Source organism: Oncorhynchus nerka, linkage group LG27, assembly GCF_034236695.1.
Source record: "Oncorhynchus nerka isolate Pitt River linkage group LG27, Oner_Uvic_2.0, whole genome shotgun sequence".
Lineage (NCBI taxonomy): Eukaryota > Metazoa > Chordata > Actinopteri > Salmoniformes > Salmonidae > Oncorhynchus > Oncorhynchus nerka.
Genome location: NC_088422.1, coordinates 29,802,888 through 29,824,499, shown reverse-complemented (window position 1 = coordinate 29,824,499; position 21,612 = coordinate 29,802,888). Strand labels below are relative to the sequence as shown.

The 21,612-nt window shown below is 43.7% G+C and overlaps 1 protein-coding gene across 1 annotated transcript; it reads left to right on the top strand.

Moving 5' to 3' along the window:
- Window positions 1-5,839: 5,839 nt before the first annotated feature.
- On the top strand, window positions 5,840-11,063 carry LOC115111546 (apical junction component 1 homolog). Its single transcript, XM_029637702.2, has one exon. It carries the CDS (start codon window positions 5,878-5,880, stop codon window positions 9,148-9,150), a length of 3,273 nt encoding a protein of 1,090 aa, XP_029493562.2. The 5' UTR covers window positions 5,840-5,877; the 3' UTR covers window positions 9,151-11,063.
- The last annotated feature ends 10,549 nt before the right edge of the window (window positions 11,064-21,612 follow it).

The following is a 21,612-nucleotide window of genomic DNA, read 5'->3' as shown; positions in this document are numbered from 1 at the left end:
ACACCTTTGAAAATAGAAAATCTCAATGATCACTGTCCTTTCAAATGCAGCCATCGGATCAAATCATGACACTGTTACAATAGCGCATATTAGACCTATTGTATCAATGCATTTTCCCAACAGTTGTTTCTGTGGATAAACTGTTTACTTTCTTATCAATTGTTTTGAGGGAATTTGACAATTTGCGACACGGACAGGTTGCCTATGTAGGTTAAGTTGGATTCGTTTCACGTAGAGAGAGTGCATAACTGGCCCGTCGAACATCTATTGTAAACTAGCCTATTTGAATGTTTCAGTGTGTGCTGAGTGTATCCAGGCGACATGGCATGTGGTATGTGAGTGTAGCCAATGTTATTTGTAATAGTTTACGGTGTTAAAGTGAAAGTGGTCCCGCTTGCCCCTTGATGCACTTCTGTAGCCTATGGAAAAATATTTTATTTTAACTCAAGTCTCTCTTCCATCGATTATATAGGCCTACATAATCATGGACAAGTATTATATTGTGTATAGGCCTATGCATAAACCAAATAAACGATGTCTGTCGCCTACTCAATATACTGAAGACATTACTGTCAGGTAAATGGCTATTTTCTCCAGATTGCAATGATTTCCTAATTTTCAAATGAGACAATGCGAACAGAGTAGAGCTATCACGATTCAGCCATATAATGTTAATTCTGATATCTGGATTTCAGCAACATCAGAAGAGACAAAAAGTTACACATTCCAGAGATCCACCATAGTTTAGCTCAAAGGTGTGTTTTCTTGTTTTATTAGCCTCAGGATAAATAGCCTTCTTTAACCAAAGGACATGCAGTACCAAGGCAATAAATCTGCATCCTCTGTGACCTTTTATTTAAAAAATGCTGTCACTGATGACTTACCATCTAAAAAGGACATTCAATGCCTTTATCAGCATGAGAGCAAATCAGGCGACTTTGTTTTGTTGGGCGATAGCATTATGGATTGCATAATGGTGGAAAGAGGGTATGATTGTACACACACACACACACACACACACACACACACACACACACACACACACACACACACACACACACACACACATACATACACATACACACACAAACACACATACGTCCGCACTTCAATGTCAGTGTTGTCAATTTACCTACTTTCTGAGTAATACTGTATATTATTAATTCATTCCATCATCTTTGCTATTTTGGGTAGCATGGCTGACACAGATGTCAGATTGATTAGAGAATATTCATGCTTCAGTGGCATTTCAGTGGTGGCCATCAATTAGACGGCGACCAATGTAATGAAAAATAAATAGCCATAATTAAAAATAATTTATCTTGTCAAAAAATATTTGGTTATGCTTCATCTTACAGTCTGCCACAATATTTACTGTGTATTTCCTTAGAAATAACATTGTAAAATAGTAGTAACATAATAATAATCCAATAATTATATTGTTGACATTAATTTAAACAAACACACCATTTTAAAATATTTTGATACCAGGTTGTTAGTTACCAATTGTGTTATATGGTGTAATATTTAAAAAAGACATATTTGCTGTATGTTGAAATCGGGTTTGAAAATTGCAATTACAAGATGAGTCAGTGACTGTAACCATGGTACATTATTTAATAGTATCTGTAGGTCTGGTAAGGTTATGATGGCTGTGTGTAGATTATATTTAGGTGTGTTGTGGAGACGGGGGAGACGTTTGGTCAGACCTCTCTCCTCAGGATGAACAGATGGTATCTCAGGGTTAGCTCATGGGCGAGAGCCAACAAGGGCGCCTCTATGTTTGTCTCTCTGTCATGAAAATATGCTTTAAAAGTCAAACGAAAAAGCTTTACAAGCAAGGTCTATGTGCAAAAATATTGAAATGTTTGCACTATTTGAAACATGGATACTCAGATACTCCCTTATTCTTGGTTTTAAACAGAGACACATTATTTATATTCAATTTCTTCATATAAATAGTGGTCAACTATACCTCTTTGTTTATTACAATGTACTGTTGTTTAAGATATGAATAGCAAGCTATGTACTAGTGAAATACTCTATGTGTACTGAAAGCCACTATTCCACTGAATCTATTCTGTTGAAAATCTATTTATTGTGTGAAACAAAGAGTCAGTGATCTTCACTCTTGAAAACAAACCATTGGCATCTTACATAGCCTTTATTTTTGGGTGGGAGGGGATTGACTGTTGTCGACAATCAATGGAAAGGGAGTTATTTACTGAGGAGTTGCCAGTCACTATTATACTTTTTGTATATATTGTCACGACTGCTCCCGCTCCCCCTCACTGGCGTTCGAAGGTGCCAGGCTCCCCAGCATTACGCACACCTGCCTTCCCCCGTCACGTGCATCAGCGATTATTGGACTCACCTGGACTCAATCACCTCTGTCATTACCTCTCCTATATCTGTCTGGTTCCCCGCTCTGTTCCCTTCTTCAGCATTAATTGTCATTTGTCGTTGTTTACCTGTGTGCTGACGCTGTTCCTCTTTTGTTATCTGTCTGTTCCTGAATAAATATTGACTCTCCGTATCTGCTTCTCATCTCCGGCGTCGGTTGTTACAGAATGCTGAAGCCTTCATACGAAGCATCGGGGAGTGCTGCCGATGGAACAGGGGGTGTCTAAGCCAGCTCTTCGAGCTGTCACGCCCTAGCTGGTGCGAGAGGTTCTTGTCTCGGTTGGCTCGAAGCCGCCCATCCCACATCGGGCCTCAGCCGGATCGTCAGGTTTTTACGCCTAGCCAGCTCGTCAGGCTGCTACGCCTCCGCCGGATCATCGGGCTCCCATGCCTCAGCAGGATCGACAGGCTTTCACGCCCCAGCCGGATCGTCGGGCTCCTATGCCTCAGCTGGCTCGCCAGGCTCCTATGCCTCTGCCGGTTCGTCGGGAGTTTACACCCAGCCGGCTTGTTCAGCGCCCGTGCCTCAGCCGGCACGTCAGACTCGCCCAGGTGGGACGCCAGGTGGCACCCCTAGAGGGGGGGTACTGTCACACCTGCTCCCGCTCCCCCTCCCTGGTGCTCAAAGGCGCCAGGCTCCCCAGCATTATGCACACCTGCCATCCCCCCGCCATGCACTTCAGCAATTATTGGACTCTCCTGGACTCAATCACCTCTGTCATTACCTCAACTATATCTGTCTGGTTCCCCGCTCTGTTCTCTGCTTCAGCATTAATTGTCATTTGTCGTTATTTACCCGTGTGCTGACGCTGTTCCTGTTTTGTTACTTGTCTGTTCCTGAATAAATTTTGACTCCCCGTACCTGCTTGTAATCTCCGGCGTCGGTTGTTACATATATACAGTGCCATGCAAAAGTATTCATCCTCCTTGGCATTTTTCCATTTTGTTGTATTACAATCTGAAATTTTAATGTATTTTTATTTGTATTTCATGTAATGGACATACACAAAATAGTCAAAATTGGTGAAGTGCAATGAAAAAAATAACTTGTTTCAAAAATAAAATATATATATTTTTAAAACTGAAAAGTGTTGCGTGCATATCTATTCAGCCCTTTGCTATGAAGCCCCTAAATAAGTTCTGGTGTAACCAATTACCTTCAGAAGTCACATAATTAGTTAAATAAAGAGGGCCACCCACCAAAAATCATGGCCCAGGCAAGGAGGGCATTAATCAGAGACGCAACAAAGAGACCAAAGATAACCCTGAAGGAGCTGCAAAGCTCCACAGCGGAGATTAGAGTATCTGTCCATAGGACCACTTTAAGCTGTACACTCCACAGAGCTGGGCTTTACGGAAGAGTGGTTAGTGTGTTGGACTAGTTACCAAAAGGTTGCAAGATCGAATCCCCGAGCTGACAAGGTACAAATCTGTCGTTCTGCCCCTGAACAAGGCAGTTAACCCACTGTTCCTAGGCCGTCATTGAAAATAAGAATTTGTTCTTAAATGACTTGCCTAGTAAAATAAAGGAGTAAAAAAAATATGGAAGAAGTTACTCTGGTTAGACGAGACAAATATTGAGCTTTTTGGCCATCAAGGAAAGCACTATGTCTGGCGCAAACCCAACACCTCTCATCACCCCGAGAATACCATCCCCACAGTGAAGCATGGTGGTGGCAGCATCATGCTGGGTGGATGTTTATCTTTGGCAGGGTCTGGGAAACTGGTCAGAATTGAAGGAATGATGGATGGTGCTAAATACAGGGAAATTCTTGAGGGAAACCTGTTTCAGTCTTCTAGAGATGTGAGACTGGGACAGAGGTTCACCTTCCAGCAGGACAATGACCCTAAGCATACTGCTAAAGCAACACTCAAGTGGTTTAAGGGGAAACTTTTAAATGTCTTGGAATGGCCTAGTCAAAGCCCAGACCTCAGTCCAATTGAGAATCTGTGGTATGACTTAAAGATTGCTGTACACCAGCGGAACCCATCCAACTTGAAGGAGCTGGAGCAGTTTTGCCTTGAAGAATGGGCAAAAATCCCAGTGGCTAGATGTGCCAAGCTTATAGAGACATACCCCAAGAGACTTGCAGCTGTAATTGCTGCAAAAGGTGGCTCTACAAAGTATTGACTTTCATGGGCGTGAATAGTAATGCACGCTCAATTTTTCCGTTTTTTTGTCATATTTCTTGTTTGCTTCACAATAAAAAATATTTTGCATCTTCAAAGTGGTAGGAATGTTGTATAAATCAAATGATACAAACCTCCCAAAAATAAATTTTAAATCCAGGTTGTAAGGCAACAAAATGGAAAAAATGCCAAGGGGGTGAATACTTTTGCAGGCTACTGTAGGTTTGGATCCTTACACAATCATTCCCAAAGTGCTTGAAACAAACCATTGAATTATGGTTTAGTGACTCTTTTTCTCTAGAGTGAATGATTACAGATACAGATACAGATATCTGTACAGATACAGTTTTGCACTATTTTCATGACCAGACTTTGTATGTAAGATCCCACTAAGACTAAGTCTGATTTGCCATTACAATACAATACTGATAATTTACTACCTCTTAGAAATGCAGTACTTTTTTTGAGGGGAACATCCACAGTTTCAGTATTTGTTACTTTAATTGTTACTCTCTTTTTAAATGTCAATTTATGGGCCTTGTCTATATTAGTACACACTTAGAAAAAGGGTTCCAAAGGGGTTCTTCGGTTGTTCCCATAAGAGAACACTTTTTGGTTCCAGATAGAACCCTTTTTGGTTCCGAGTAGAACTCTTTTGGGTTCCATGTAAAACCCTTTATGGAAAGGCTTTTACATGGAACCCAAAAGGGTTTTACCTGGAACCAAAGGGTTCTAGCTAGATCCAAATAGTGTTCTTCAAAGGGTTCTCCTATGGGGACAGATGAAGAACGCTTTTAGGTTCTAGATAGCACGTACTTCTAAGAGTATGTTTCTCAAGTGTTGATCTTGTACAAGATATTAGTCTTAGATTTAGATGCTGTGTAAAGCATCTTGGCAATATGATGGGCAGTAAAATCGAGATTTCCCACTCTCCTAAAATTAGAACAACCTTGTGCGGCACACTGCAGAAAAGCACATCGCAACATGATACAATTAAATCCTTCATCTGTTTCTTCTCAAGCTGTGTAAAAATCCACAGATTACAGGCTTCAAGTTTAAAATGCTTTACTAGATGTGAACTTTTCCTTCTTTTTCATTGAATCTGGAATGAAATAGGCCTACAGTATGGAAGATAAAAGTGTTGAATTAAATAATAATTTGATTATTTATTTTGTTAATCTCTGTCATCATAACATGTTAATGTCTGTGTAGAACCACTTCTACATTTTTAAAGAAAATTTGTGTATGTTTTAATATGGATATAAAATGCTTTTCTCTTTCTTTTCTCAGGCCATATTGATCTTGAACCAATCTGAATGGGGAGATCGAAGGAGTCCCTATAAAATGACACGCACAGATCCCCCTGATATACTGGTATCTACTCTGTATCGGGACATCAAACTAAATCCCATCACTGGGCACTCCGTTTCGCTCAGCCCCTTCCAACAATGTGACTTGCAAATGATTGACAAACTGGAGCGACACACGGAAACCATTAACAAAAGACACTGCCGTAGCTTTGACTACCTTGAGTCATTGGACGACCCACAGCCCTTTTCTGCCTCAATGGAGTATCCTTACAAGAGGACTGAGCATCAGAGGGTGCATAAAGAGGTGACCTGGAATGGCCTGGATCATCCAGGACACCTCCGTTTCTCGTCCCCTGATCTGTTCAACACTAGACTACCCCCACCACAGCATGCCAACCCAGACAAAACCAGTCAGGCCACGAGGTCAGATTCAAAGAAAAGGACAAGATCAAAAAGTGCTCCAAGAGTCAAGACCACCCTTACCCCTGTGCCCCTGTCAGTCTCTCCACCGGTAACCAGGAGAGGACGAGGTGTCCCACAGGCTGTACCAGACCCCCCTCTAAGGACATCTGAACCACACCGGGACTCTTACTCCTCTAACCAGGCTTTTTCGAACGAGGTACACCCTATAAAACTGCAACCACACTCTCCCCTCTACGTCTCAGACTGTTTCTCTGAGGAGAGTAAACAGGATGAGCCAGCCATCACTCCTCATGTCAGGTGTCGTGTGGATATCAAGCCAGATGCAGCGGTCCTGCAGCACACATCCAGGAGGTCTCAGAGCATGAGGACTGAACATCCCTGGCAGAGATACTCCTACTTCAGTCAGAGCAGAGGTCTGTCTGTGCCACGGCAGGTACGGACACCCACACCAAACGACTGTTACAGTGGCGATTATAGACAAACATATCAGTACACTACCTGCGGGCCCCCCAGCTACATCCAGCCAGTAGACATGCGAAGGGTGTCCTCCACTATAATGCCAAGGGAATACTTGTCAAGGGAGCAGAGGACTCTTTCAAACCCCAATATACCCACTAAATTCTTCTACACTGAGGATCCGACCAGATACCCTGTCCACCCCTCTGCTAGAGCGTACTATCAGGATGATAATTCCAGCCTCACCAGCCAAGGCAGTACTCTTAATGGTCAGTATGTGCATGATCCACGGACTCGCTGGGTTCACACTCTCCCAGTCCGGCCCTATTACACAGAGCAACACATGTCCAGCAGAGACCCTGTGCAGGCTGTCTATACCAGACCTTACTCCACAAGTGAGGCAGGGCCATACTTTGCTCAAACACAACAGGCAAGAGCGTACTATGGGGAAGAACCCAGGGGCTATCCCTGTCAGTCTAATGGCTCCAGGATGTTATACAGCAAGCCGTACAACCCCCCAGCAGAACAGTATATTCCTTACAGGGCATATCACACGGAGGGCCGTCGACGTACACAAATGTCCCAGGCCTATGCAGATGACTGGTATTGTTCAAGTATATCTGGATACTCTAACCAGTCCTCTCAGCTGACACCACAGAGAGTAAGACAAGAGCCAGTAATGTCCCCCTGGTTTGAAAACAGTTATGTGGAGCCAACCAGACTGGGAGCAGAAGTCAGAAAACACTCAAAGTCCTGGGACAACATTCTTTATCCTCGTCATGACAGGGAGCAAGCAGTGCCGTGTGGACGCAGCTATGATAATCTGTTATACCAGGGGAGACATGCTCTGTTTCCTAATGATACACCAAAGCCAGTTATACTCAATCTATCTAGCTCACCAAGGCGCTATGCTGCCCTGTCCGTCTCTGAAAACTCCTTAGAGAAAGGTCCAAACAATCCTGGAAGGAACACTAAGGCTGGGCTATGGTTTGTAACTCCTGAGATCACGATAACCGACAATGACATACGCGCACGCAACCACAAACTGCAAGATGTGCGTTCAGCCACCTGGGATGCACTGGATTGTGAAAAGGTGCCAACTCTAAATGTTCTTCGTCATCAAGAGCAGCCATCTGAGTCAGCGGAGCTGACCAAAGACAGACAACACAAAGATTATTCCCTGCAGCAGAGCCTAGAGCAACTGGACGAGCTGCTAGCTGATCTTGTCACTGATTACAAACCCTCGACCAGCAGGCGGCCTAGTCAGGATCTAATGGACCAACTAAAACAGTTGATTTGTGAGGATGATGAAAAAGGAAAGCTAATATCTTCAGGCCTAGAGAGTCTAGGAGGCCTAGAGAGTCTAGGAACTCTGAGCTCACCAATCGCCTCCACTAAAACCAGCCCTGACACAATCAAAGACCCAGACAGTGGGTGTGATGGCTTACAGAGCATACAAAGGAGTCCAGAGGAGATCTCCCCAGACCACAGCACAGACGACGATGACACCATGATGTGTGCCAACAAGAAGTGCAAGCGGACAGAGACCCTGTTCAATGCCTGTCTTTACTTCAAATCCTGTCATAGTTGCTACACCTTCTACTGCTCCCGGAACTGCCGTCGGGATGACTGGGACAGCCATAAAGAGAACTGTCTATATGGGCGTATCAGTAGTGTGTGCAGGCACATGCTGAAGTACTGCAGAGAGAACTCTGAGATCCATAAAGCCTTCTCTCGCATTACCAAAGCTGGCTACCTTTCCAGAGGGAGAGGCATTCTTTTCCTGGGCTTTGCTAACCCAGGGACTGCTGACAACTTCCTGAAGGTTGGGCTTGAGAGCCTTGTCATGTCGCCAACATATCTGTCTCTAAGAGAGCTGGACAGCTTCAAAGACAACTTGGGGGAATACTGTAAGGACCTGCAGCAGGCTGGCAATGAGTATGACCCCAATGAATGTTTTCTCTTGAATGTATCCATAGCTGTTGGTGAACTAGTGCCTAACAGACCTTCACCAAGAGTCCAAACACCAACAGTCCGAAAATATGCAAAGATTTCGTTGGCCTCCTCCAGCCCAGATAAAAAGGTCTTCAAGAAGGAAAGTGACATGGAGACACTCATTCTCACCCCGCCACCAGGCACACCTGATATTGACAAAGAGGGAAAGGAGGGTATGAAAGCCAGAGAGATCTGCTTTATCAATATCCAACGTGAGCTCAGGACCAGGGGAGTCTTCCTGCGTCATGAGTATCCCAAAATATACCGTCAACTCTGTGAATTTGTGGAGAGCAACAAGAGATTCACGCCCACTACCATTTACCCCATAGATAAGAGAACAGGGAAGCAGTTCATGTGTATGATCATGGCTGCTTCTGAGCCTAGAATGCTAGACTGGGTGGGTACCCCCCATCTCCTGGATGATATTATATAGTACTGACCTGTGCACCTCTGATGTCACCTATATGTACATGTATGTACATGTGATTTAACAGATATTTATGATGGATGTTTGTAGATACACATGTATTTTACATCAGAAAGGAAGATTGTTAAAGGGTTCCTATAGGATTTTATCAGTGAAGCCCTTTATCTATTTCCCCATTATCACATGAACTCGTGGATACTATTTTATGTCTCTAACTAGCACAATTACTAACTAGCGTTAGCGCAATGACTGGATGTCTATGGTAACTGCCAGCATACTAGTAGATACCATAGACTTCCACTCTTCGTGCTAACGCTAGTTAGCATTGGCTCGCGAAACTACCTCTAACTTCCTTCAAACTGGATGCAGAGACATAGAAATGGTATCCATGAGTTCATCTGATTCTGGGGAAGTAGAAAAAGGGCTTAATTGCCATAATCCTGAAGTATCCCTTTAATAAGACTACCAGTAGTAATGTTTGCATATTAATCACTAAGAATTAGATATCATTTAGAAGTGATTCATACAAACAATGTGCAGGAAAGGTTGACTGACGTTGCACACACAAACAAACTATAATGTAACACTTTATCATTGTAGTTTTTGGTTGAAGTAGCATTGTTTTGATCCTGTTACACTGAAATAGTTTGATCTGCATGTAAAATGGTCATACTGTATTTTACAAGTCATTATTTAATTTTAATCCCTGTTTAGACAAGGTACTGTCTGTGTTGATACCATATGAACTGGGTTGGAACAAGCACAAATAATAAAAAATATAACTGAATATAACTGAGGGAGGCACTACTATTAAGAGCATTTATAAAGTAAACTAGATTAAAGCTTCAAAGCATAATCTCCACCAGTGTTCTACTTGTTGAAGCTTTTCTCAGCAGCTGGAATATATTTAAAAATACTGACTGTTGTATTTCTGCAGATGCTTCAATATATCCAGAAATTATTCTAATTTGAAATTCAAGAATCTCTTGAAATTGCTGTGTTGTGCCAGGGTCTGGGTAGAAATCTTAGTTAATACTATTAATATCACTGCTGATAATAATTATGCCTACATATGGATAAAGAAAATCATGTGTCTACATCTACGCTCTGAATCCTCTCACCCCTTGAGTTTCCCAGTTGTTGATTTTGTTTTAGGCATTTGAATTGCACCCTCTTTCATCACTTTGTTTAGATTTTGTACTGATTCTACACTGCTAAATTCATTGTAACACGCTTGATAACTTGTTTGATAGTGGCCTTCAGTAGAAAATGCATTTGACAGAAAGCAATGTGTGGATTTGTTTTGTAAGGCTTGACTCTTGACTGTAAATTAATGTGGTGCATTTGCTTGACATTGCAAATGAACATTTATTTTGCTTAAAGCACGTTATTTATATTCAGGTATTTAAATATTGATTATGCTCATGATAAGACTGACAATGGTTATAATAAACTGACATTCAATGCTTGGGAATTGAATATTATTTTCGAAGATATATGAAATATTAGTACTACTATTTTTGGTTGAGGAAAAAATGTTTTAACTAAACACATTTGTTGAAGGATATCTATTAATATCCTATTCCGCCCAATGTATTTCATACCTGTAAATGAACACAAATGCAATAAAAAGAAGAAACAAAAGAGCAACTTAACATTTAAACAGGACATATTGGTAATGATAAGTTGGAGCTTTGAGCTGCTGTGAGCTTCTTTTGCACTTGAACATAAATGATACAGAATGTCTCCTAATGCATCTACACAGCACTGAAACAAGCATGTTATGTTTCCATTGATAGAACCTGACAAATCTAAAGTTGCTATTTTTTCCTCCTGCAAGATGTCACCCAATTTTCTATTTTGTGACGTTTATAACCCATGTATAATAAACTGAAAATAAAGACGCACTTTTCTCTTTGCATTTCTCTTCTAGAGTAAACCATGCAGAGCCTTATATTCAGGCATATCAAGGCTCTCGAGTAAACCGTACAAATCACTAAAACAATGATCATACAATGTGATACATAGACTAAGTTGAAGGACACAATAACAACTTGGTATTTAGTCTTTCCCCTTTATTTTTGTTGGTCTTACAATTTATGACCAAAATAAACACTATGTATATGGAAAGTCTGTAGTTATTCACACTTCTATCAGATAGCCCTGAAGGACAGTCGGAATTACTTGAAGACTGAATAAATTGAACATCCTCGTCTAACTGATGCATTGACAAACTGTAAATCAAATCAGCCACGTCACGTTAAAGACCATTCTCTGCACTGCAAGCTAGAACTCCAGAAAGCCTACAGCCCATTAAACAGACCAAGACAATGCAGATAATCATTTAAATGGTATCTCAATATGACTTAAATGTTGATAGTGACTGAATTTGCCAACAGACACTATCCCATCACAATAGTGCATCACCCTGCAATATGCAGGCACATGTGAGAAACCAGCACTACTGCTGCTCCTAAAATAGACATCTCAATATTCTTATGTTAGAGAGTGCTGTATCTTTGTTTGTCTATACAAATGGAGCTGGATGGAGAGAAGAACCTGGAGGAAAGCCATTTTGAAGAGTGTATATGAAATCATAGAACTTGAGCACCACCTATTGATGAAATCTAGACATTGCTAAAGTGGCAAATCAGAAAAGTCAAAAACTGTCCCTTCATATTATTTGAAAACAAAGTTTGTAGCTTATAGTCTACAAATCTGTTTTATTCATACTCAGTCTATATTGAGAAATATTCTATGACTAGATACACACTATATTTTCTCCAGGAGGTATCTTTGCCACTCTAGGTCTATTATCCTAACATTTGAAAACAGATTGTTTATGAACTTCACAGACTGCAACTATGGCCCAAATTGGAGTCCAGGGTCCCCTATGGGTCCTTGAGGGTGTCCCAGGGGAGTTCTCAACAAGGTAGGGGGGAAATATTACATTTCTTTCACAACCATATTTCACTCAGAGTCAAGATTGCCTGCAGAACGCATCAGGAGAAATTATGATCATAGTTACTCTTTCAGTCATAATTAAGAAAGTAAATGTGTCTATTTCGTCAATTAACACACAACAGAGAGAGAGAGAGAGAGAGAGAGAGAGAGAGAGAGAGATAGATGGTGGACTAGACTAGGCAATTGGCCCCTTTATTTAATTGTGCAAGGAGTATACATACTTTGAACTATAGGGATGCCTCCAACATATTTACAGTGAAAAAACATAAATAAATGAGGTGTGCTTGTCATAAACAAAGATTTTCTAGATTTGGATTCTCCAGCCTTAGCCACGAGATGAACCTTTTAGGGACTCACTTTAACATAAATACTTTAAGAAATAAGGAGATAAGGAGATCTCATTACATTTACATTTACATTTAAGTCATTTAGCAGACGCTCTTATCCAGAGCGACTTACAAATTGGTGCATTCACCTTATGACATCCAGTGGAACAGCCACTTTACAATAGTGCATCTAAATCTTTTAAGGGGGGGAGGTGAGAAGGATTACTTTATCCTATCCTAGGTATTCCTTAAAGAGGTGGGGTTTCAGGTGTCTCCGGAAGGTGGTGATTGACTCCGCTGTCCTGGCGTCGTGAGGGAGTTTGTTCCACCATTGGGGGGCCAGAGCAGCGAACAGTTTTGACTGGGCTGAGCGGGAACTGTACTTCCTCAGTGGTAGGGAGGCGAGCAGGCCAGAGGTGGATGAACGCAGTGCCCTTGTTTGGGTGTAGGGCCTGATCAGAGCCTGGAGGTAGTGAGGTGCCGTTCCCCTCACAGCTCCGTAGGCAAGCACCATGGTCTTGTAGCGGATGCGAGCTTCAACTGGAAGCCAGTGGAGAGAGCGGAGGAGCGGGGTGACGTGAGAGAACTTGGGAAGGTTGAACACCAGACGGGCTGCGGCGTTCTGGATGAGTTGTAGTGGTTTAATGGCACAGGCAGGGAGCCCAGCCAACAGCGAGTTGCAGTAATCCAGACGGGAGATGACAAGTGCCTGGATTAGGACCTGCGCCGCTTCCTGTGTGAGGCAGGGTCGTACTCTGCGGATGTTGTAGAGCATGAACCTACAGGAACGGGCCACCGCCTTGATGTTAGTTGAGAACGACAGGGTGTTGTCCAGGATCACGCCAAGGTTCTTAGCGCTCTGGGAGGAGGACACAATGGAGTTGTCAACCGTGATGGCGAGATCATGGAACGGGCAGTCCTTCCCGGGAGGAAGAGCAGCTCCGTCTTGCCGAGGTTCAGCTTGAGGTGGTGATCCGTCATCCACACTGATATGTCTGCCAGACATGCAGAGATGCGATTCGCCACCTGGTCATCAGAAGGGGGAAAGGAGAAGATTAATTGTGTGTCGTCTGCATAGCAATGATAGGAGAGACCATGTGAGGTTATGACAGAGCCAAGTGACTTGGTGTATAGCGAGAATAGGAGAGGGCCTAGAACAGAGCCCTGGGGGACACCAGTGGTGAGAGCACGTGGTGAGGAGACAGATTCTCGCCACGCCACCTGGTAGGAGCGACCTGTCAGGTAGGACGCAATCCAAGCGTGGGCCGCGCCGGAGATGCCCAACTCGGAGAGGGTGGAGAGGAGGATCTGATGGTTCACAGTATCGAAGGCAGCCGATAGGTCTAGAAGGATGAGAGCAGAGGAGAGAGAGTTAGCTTTAGCAGTGCGGAGCGCCTCCGTGATACAGAGAAGAGCAGTCTCAGTTGAATGACTAGTCTTGAAACCTGACTGATTTGGATCAAGAAGGTCATTCTGAGCGAGATAGCGGGAGAGCTGGCCAAGGACGGCACGTTCAAGAGTTGTAGAGTCTGTAGTTGTTGACATCGGAGGGATCGAGTGTAGGTTTTTTCAGAAGGGGTGCAACTCTCGCTCTCTTGAAGACGGAAGGGACGTAGCCAGCGGTCAGGGATGAGTTGATGAGCGAGGTGAGGTAAGGGAGAAGGTCTCCGGAAATGGTCTGGAGAAGAGAGGAGGGGATAGGGTCAAGCGGGCAGGTTGTTGGGCGGCCAGCCGTCACAAGACGCGAGATTTCATCTGGAGAGAGAGGGGAGAAAGAGGTCAGAGCACAGGGTAGGGCAGTGTGAGCAGAACCAGCGGTGTCGTTTGACTTAGCAAACGAGGATCGGATGTCGTCGACCTTCTTTTCAAAATGGTTGACGAAGTCATCTGCAGAGAGGGAGGAGGGGGAGGATTCAGGAGGGAGGAGAAGGTGGCAAAGAGCTTCCTAGGGTTAGAGGCAGATGCTTGGAATTTAGAGTGGTAGAAAGTGGCTTTAGCAGCAGAGACAGAAGAGGAAAATGTAGAGAGGAGGGAGTGAAAGGATGCCAGGTCCGCAGGGAGGCGAGTTTTCCTCCATTTCCGCTCGGCTGCCCGGAGCCCTGTTCTGTGAGCTCGCAATGAGTCGTCGAGCCACGGAGCGGGAGGGGAGGACCGAGCCGGCCTGGAGGATAGGGGACATAGAGAGTCAAAGGATGCAGAAAGGGAGGAGAGGAGGGTTGAGGAGGCAGAATCAGGAGATAGGTTGGAGAAGGTTTGAGCAGGGGGAAGAGATGATAGGATGGACGAGGAGAGAGTAGCGGGGGAGAGAGAGCGAAGGTTGGGACGGCGCGATACCATCCGAGTAGGGGCAGTGTGGGAAGTGTTGGATGAGAGCGAGAGGGAAAAGGATACAAGGTAGTGGTCGGAGACTTGGAGGGGAGTTGCAATGAGGTTAGTGGAAGAGCAGCATCTAGTAAAGATGAGGTCGAGCGTATTGCCTGCCTTGTGAGTAGGGGGGAAGGTGAGAGGGTGAGGTCAAAAGAGGAGAGGAGTGGAAAGAAGGAGGCAGAGAGGAATGAGTCAAAGGTAGACGTGGGAGGTTAAAGTCGCCCAGAACTGTGAGAGGTGAGCCGTCCTCAGGAAAGGAGCTTATCAAGGCATCAAGCTCATTGATGAACTCTCCGAGGGAACCTGGAGGGCGATAAATGATAAGGATGTTAAGCTTGAAAGGGCTGGTAACTGTGACAGCATGGAATTCAAAGGAGGCGATAGACAGATGGGTAAGGGGAGGAAGAGAGAATGACCACTTGGGAGAGATGAGGATCCCGGTGCCACCACCCCGCTGACCAGAAGCTCTCGGGGTGAGCGAGAACACGTGGGCGGACGAAGAGAGAGCAGTAGGAGTAGCAGTGTTATCTGTGGTGATCCATGTTTCCGTCAGTGCCAAGAAGTCGAGGGACTGGAGGGAGGCATAGGCTGAGATGAACTCTGCCTTGTTGGCCGCAGATTGGCAGTTCCAGAGGCTACCGGAGACCTGGAACTCCACGTGGGTCGTGCGCGCTGGGACCACCAGATTAGGGTGGCCGCGGCCACGCGGTGTGGAGCGTTTGTATGGTCTGTGCAGAGAGGAGAGAACAGGGATAGACAGACACATAGTTGACAGGCTACAGAAGAGGCTACGCTAATGCAAAGGAGATTGGAATGACAAGTGGACTATACGTCTCGAATGTTCAGAAAGTTAAGCTTACGTAGCAAGAATCTTATTGACTAAAATGATACAGTACTGCTGGAGTAGGCTAGCTGGCAGTGGCTGCGTTGTTGACTTTGTAGGCTAGCTGGCAGTGGCTGCGTTGTTGACACTACACTAATCAAGTCGTTCCGTTGAGTGTAATAGTTTCTACAGTGCTGCTATTCCGGGCTAGCTGGCTAGCTAGCAGTGTTGATTACGTTACGTTGCGTTAAAAGAACGACAATAGCTGGCTAGCTAACCTAGAAAATCGCTCTAGACTACACAATTATCTTTGATACAAAGACGGCTATGTAGCTAGCTAAGTAGCTAGCTACGATCAAACAAATCAAACCGTTGTACTGTAATGAAATGAAATGAAAATGTGATACTACCTGTGGAGCGAAGCGGAATGCGACCGGGTTGTTGAGTGCGGAAGTTCTATTCGGTAGACGTTGGCTAGCTGTTGGCTAGCTAGCAGTGTCTCCTACGTTAAGGACGACAAATAGCTGGCTAGCTAACCGCGGTAAATTAGGATAATCACTCTGAAACTACACACTCTAAACTACACAATTATCTTGGATACGAAGACAGCAAAGACAACTATGTAGCTAGCTAACACTACACTAATCAAGTCGTTCAGTTGAGTGAAATAGTTTCTACAGTGCTGCTATTCGGTAGACGGTGGACGTTTGCTAGCTGGCTAGCTGCTGGGCAGATAGCAGTGTAGACTACGTTAGGACGACGAAATACGATAATTACGCAATTATCTTTGATACAAAGCCGGCTATGTAGCTAGCTAAGAAGAAATTGCTAAGATTAGACAAATCAAACCGTTGTACTATAATGAAAGTCAATGAATGTAGAAATGTATAACGGCCAACCCAGCAGACTGTCGACCAATCAGGTCACGCGGTTGCTAAACTAATCGTCACGAAATCCCTTGTAAAAAGACAGGGTATGAGTCGAGAAAGTGCTTATTTTCCTCAATAGTACGCATTGTCACGATTTCAAAACGATACGATATTACAAATAACAAGTAAAATACCTAAGATCTCGGAAATTATAAGTAATGTTGTCCTTGTTGTTCACGTAATTCATTCTAATGTTGGATTTTTGAGCGAGCGCCCAATTCACTCCCATTCACCCCTTGAAGGAGTCTCTATGGGGGGTGATGAGGGCCATAATTAAGCCCAGGAAACTGTACCACTGTGTGGCTGCCTTACTAACGTCTGCATGTCACCTGCATGTTACGTTACATACGTTAACTCCCGTCAGTAGAGGATGCCTGTTTTTTTTTTAAATGCCTTCCTCACCATCTTAAATAAGCATGCCCCATTCAAGAAATGTATAACCAGGAACAGATATAGCCCTTGGTTCTCTCCAGACCTGACTGCCTTTAACCAAGACAAAAACATCCTATGCGTTCTGCATTAGCATTGAACAGTCCCCATGATATGTAACTTTTCAGGGAAGCTGAAAACCAATTTACACAGGCAGTTAGAAAAGCAAAGGCTAGCTTTTTCAAGCAGAAATTTGCTTCCTGCAACACAAACTCAAAAACGTTCTGGGACTCTATAAAGTCCATGGAGAATAAGAACACCTCCTCCCAGCTACCCACTGCACTGAGGATAGGAAACTCTGTCACCACCAATAAATCCACTATAATTGAGAATTTCAATAAGCATTTTTCTACGGCTGGCCATACTTTCCACCTGGCTACCCCTAACCCGGTCAACAGTACTGCACCCCCCACAGCAACTCACCCAAGCCTTCCCCATTTCTCCTTCTCCCAAATCCAGTCAGATGATGTTCTGAAAGAGCTGCAAAATCTGGACCCCTACAAATCAGCAGGGCTAGACAATTTGGACCCTTTCTTTCTAAAATAATCTGCCGAAATTGTTGCAACCCCTATTACTAGCCTGTTCAACCTCTCTTTCGTGTCGTCTGAGATTCCCAAAGATTGGAAAGCAGCTGCGGTCATCCCCCTCTTCAAAGATGGGGACACTCTTGACCCAAACTGCTGCAGACCTATATCTATCCTACCCTGCCTTTCTAAGGTCTTCGAAAGCCAAGTCAACAAACAGATTACCGACCATTTCGAATTCCACTGCACCTTCTCCGCTATGCAATCTGGTTTCAGAGCTGGTCATGGGTGCACCTCAGCCACGCTGAAGGTCCTAAACAATATATCTTAACCGCCATCGATAAGAAACAATACTGTGCAGTCGTATTCATTGACCTGGCCAAGGCTTTAGACTCTGTCAATCACCACATCCTCATCGGCAGACTCGATAGCCTTGGTTTCTCAAATGATTGCCTCACCTGGTTCACCAACTACTTCTCTGATAGGCTTCAGTGTGTCAAATCGGAGGGCCTGTTGTCCGGGCCTCTGGCAGTCTCTATGGTGTGCCACGGGGTTCAATTCTTGGGCTGACTCTCTTCTCTGTATACATCAATGATGTCGCTCTTGCTGCTGGTGAGTCTCTGATCCACCTCTACGCAGATGACACCATTCTGCATATTTCTGGCCCTTCTTTGGACACTGTGTTAACAACCCTCCAGACGAGCTTCAATGCCATACAACTCTCCTTCCATGGCCTCCAACTGCTCTTAAATACAAGTAAAACTAAATGCATGCTCTTCAACCGATCGCTGCCTGCACCTGCCCGCCCAGCATCACTACTCTGGACGGTTCTGACTTAGAATATGTGGACAACTACAAATCCCTAGGTGTCTGGTTAGACTGTAAACTCTCCTTCCAGACTCACCTCAAACATCTCCAATACAAAGTTAAATCTAGAATTGGCTTCCTATTTCGCAACAAAGCATCCTTCACTCATGCTGCCTAACATACCCTTGTAAAACTGACCATCCTACTGATCCTCGACTTTGGCGATGTCATTTACAAAATATCATTGGATGCAGTCATAAAATTACGTAAATTGGATGCAGTCTATCACAGTGCCATCCGTATTGTCACCAAATCCCCCTGCGACCTGTACGCTCTCTTTGGCTGGATCTCGCTTCATACTCGTCGCCAAACCCACTGACTCCAGGTCATCTCCAAGACACTGCTTGGTAAAGTCCCGCCTTATCTCAGCTCGCTGGTCACCATAGCAGCACCCACCTGTAGCACGCGCTCCAGCAGTTATATCTCTCTGGTCACTCCCAAAACCAATTCTTCCTTTGGCCGCCTCTCCTTCCAGTTCTCTGCTGCCAATGACTGGAACAAACTACAAAAATCTCTGAAACTGGAAACACTTATCTCTCTCACTAGCTTTAAGCACCAGCTGTCAGAGAAGCTCACATATTACTGCACCTGTACATAGCCCATCTATAATTTAGCCCAAACAACTACCTCTTCCCCTACTGTATTTATTTATTTATTTTGCTCCTTTGCACGCCATTATTTCTATCTCTATTTTGTACAGTCTTCCACTGCAAATCTACCATTCCAGTGTTTTACTTGCTATATTGTATTTACTTCGCCACCATGGCCTTTTTTGCCTTTACCTCCCTCATCTCACCTCATTTGCTCACATTGTATATCAACTTATTTTTCTACTGTATTATTGACTGTATGTTTGTTTTACTCCATGTGTAACTCTGTGTTATTGTATGTGTCAAACTGCTTTACTTTATCTTGGCCAGGTCGCAATTGTAAATTAGAACTTGTTCTCAACTTGCCTACCTTGTTTAAATAAAGGTGAAATAAAAATAAAAAAATAAAAAAATTGTGATACCAACGCCTTACTAACATCTGCGTGACTCCTGCGTGTTAATGAAAGTCCACTGCAATGTTTTTGATCAGGTAAAAACTATTGTCCACTGTTAATTTATTTTCTGACCAAGAGCTTTGACATGCGGGCAAATTATTTGGTTTGGAAGAAGGATGAAAGGAAGGCGAGACCTGGGAAACTATGCTGCTCTTTTGCTCCTAGCTGGGGCCACCATCCGTTAAGGTGATAATTAAAATCTTCGATAACTATTTGCATTTGCCTCCTCGCGGTGTGCGGCATCGTCATGCTGTCAACAGTACCAACACTGGCCAAGGGGTTCTCCAAATAGTCAATCTCAAGGCTAACTACTGGGTCACAATTAGTAACCTCTGCTGCCAGGTAGGTACTGTTAAGGTGTATGACTCAAGTGGTTACGACACCACCCCAGAGTTTCTCTCACAACTCACCTCTCTCATCTTTTCCAGGGACCATCCCTTACCTCCCTCATCCACCCCACTGACAGGTATCCACAGACGGGTATCCTTTATTTTCTGTCTGACATTAACAATATTGTATGTCTAGTCAAACATTTAAATTTAATAATTCAATAACTGTCTTTTTACATATCAACCTGATCAACCTGTAACCTGTGTGTTTGCTTGTTTACTTCTCTGTCTCTTGCCCTGTTCCCTTTACTTTGCTCTTGTTCTCCAGGACCTAAGGGTTCTGCCTAACACCCAGAAATGGATCCACCTGATGTCATTACATCATCTACAGCTACTGTTATTGTCATGTTGTCATTATCTGCTAAGAAATGTTCTTGCTCTATCATACTGGGCACGTAATGTGAGATACACAGATGAACTAAAAACACTAGCGTTGCAAACACTCAGAGCAAACAGAGCAGCAGTGCCTGGACTCCACCCACCAGAGTTAAGTATTTCAGGCTATTATTGCTATGTGAGTGTAGAGAAAATTTGTGAAAGTAAATTGACACACCTGTACCAAAACAAATATCTAAGTTTATATATTTCAATCTTTAATATTGGCAGGTTGGTTTTCACAGCTGTTTCACAAGGTGTTCATTATTGTAAATTGTAAGGTATCCCTGGATGGTATTTGTTAGTTCAACATTATTCGTTGTTGTATCCTAGGACCTACACTATATACAGTGGGGCAAAACAGTATTTAGTCAGCCACCAATTGTGCAAGTTCTACCACTTAAAAAGATGAGAGAGGACTGTAATTTTCATCATAGGTACACTTCAACTATGACAAAATGAGAAAGAAAAATCCAGAAAATCACATTTTAGGATTTTTAATGAATTTATTTGCAAATGAAAAATAAGTATTTGGTCACCTACAAACAAGCAAGATTTCTGGCTCTCACAGACCTGTAACTTCTTCTTTAAGAGGCTCCTCTGTCCTCCACTCGTTACCTGTATTAATGGCACCTGTTTGAACTTGTTATCAGTATAAAAGACCTGTCCACAACCTCAAACAGTCACACTCCAAACTCCACTATGGCCAAGACCAAAGAGCTGTCAAAGGACACCAGAAACAAAATTGTAGACCTGCACCAGGCTGGGAAGATTGAATCTGCAATAGGTAAGCCACTTGGTTTGAAGAAATCAACTGAGGGAGCAATTATTAGGAAAGACATACAAGACCACTGATAATCTCCCTCGATCTGGGGCTCCACGCAAGATCTCACCCCGTGGGGTCAAAATGATCATAAGAACGGTGAGCAAAAATCCCATAACCACACGGGGGGACCTAGTGAATGACCTGCAGAGAGCTGGGACCAAAGTAACAAAGCCTACCATCAGTAACACACTACGCCGCCAGGGACTCAAATCCTGCAGTGCCAGGCGTGTCCCCCTGTTTAAGCCAGTACATGTCCAGGCCCATCTGAAGTTTGCTAGAGAGCATTTGGATGATCCAGAAGAAGATTGGGAGAATGTCATATGGTCAGATGACACCAAAATATAACTTTTTGGTAAAAACTAAACTCGTCGTGTTTGGAGGAGAAAGAATGCTGAGTTGCATCCAAAGAACACCATACCTACTGTGAAGCATGGGGGCCGAAATATCATGCTTTGGGCCTGTTTTTCTGCAAAGGGACCAGGACGACTGATCCGTGTAAATAAAAGAATGAATGGGGCCATGTATCGTGAGATTTTGAGTGAAAACCTCCTTCCATCAGCAAGGGCATTGAAGATGAAACGTTGCTGGGTCTTTCATCATGACA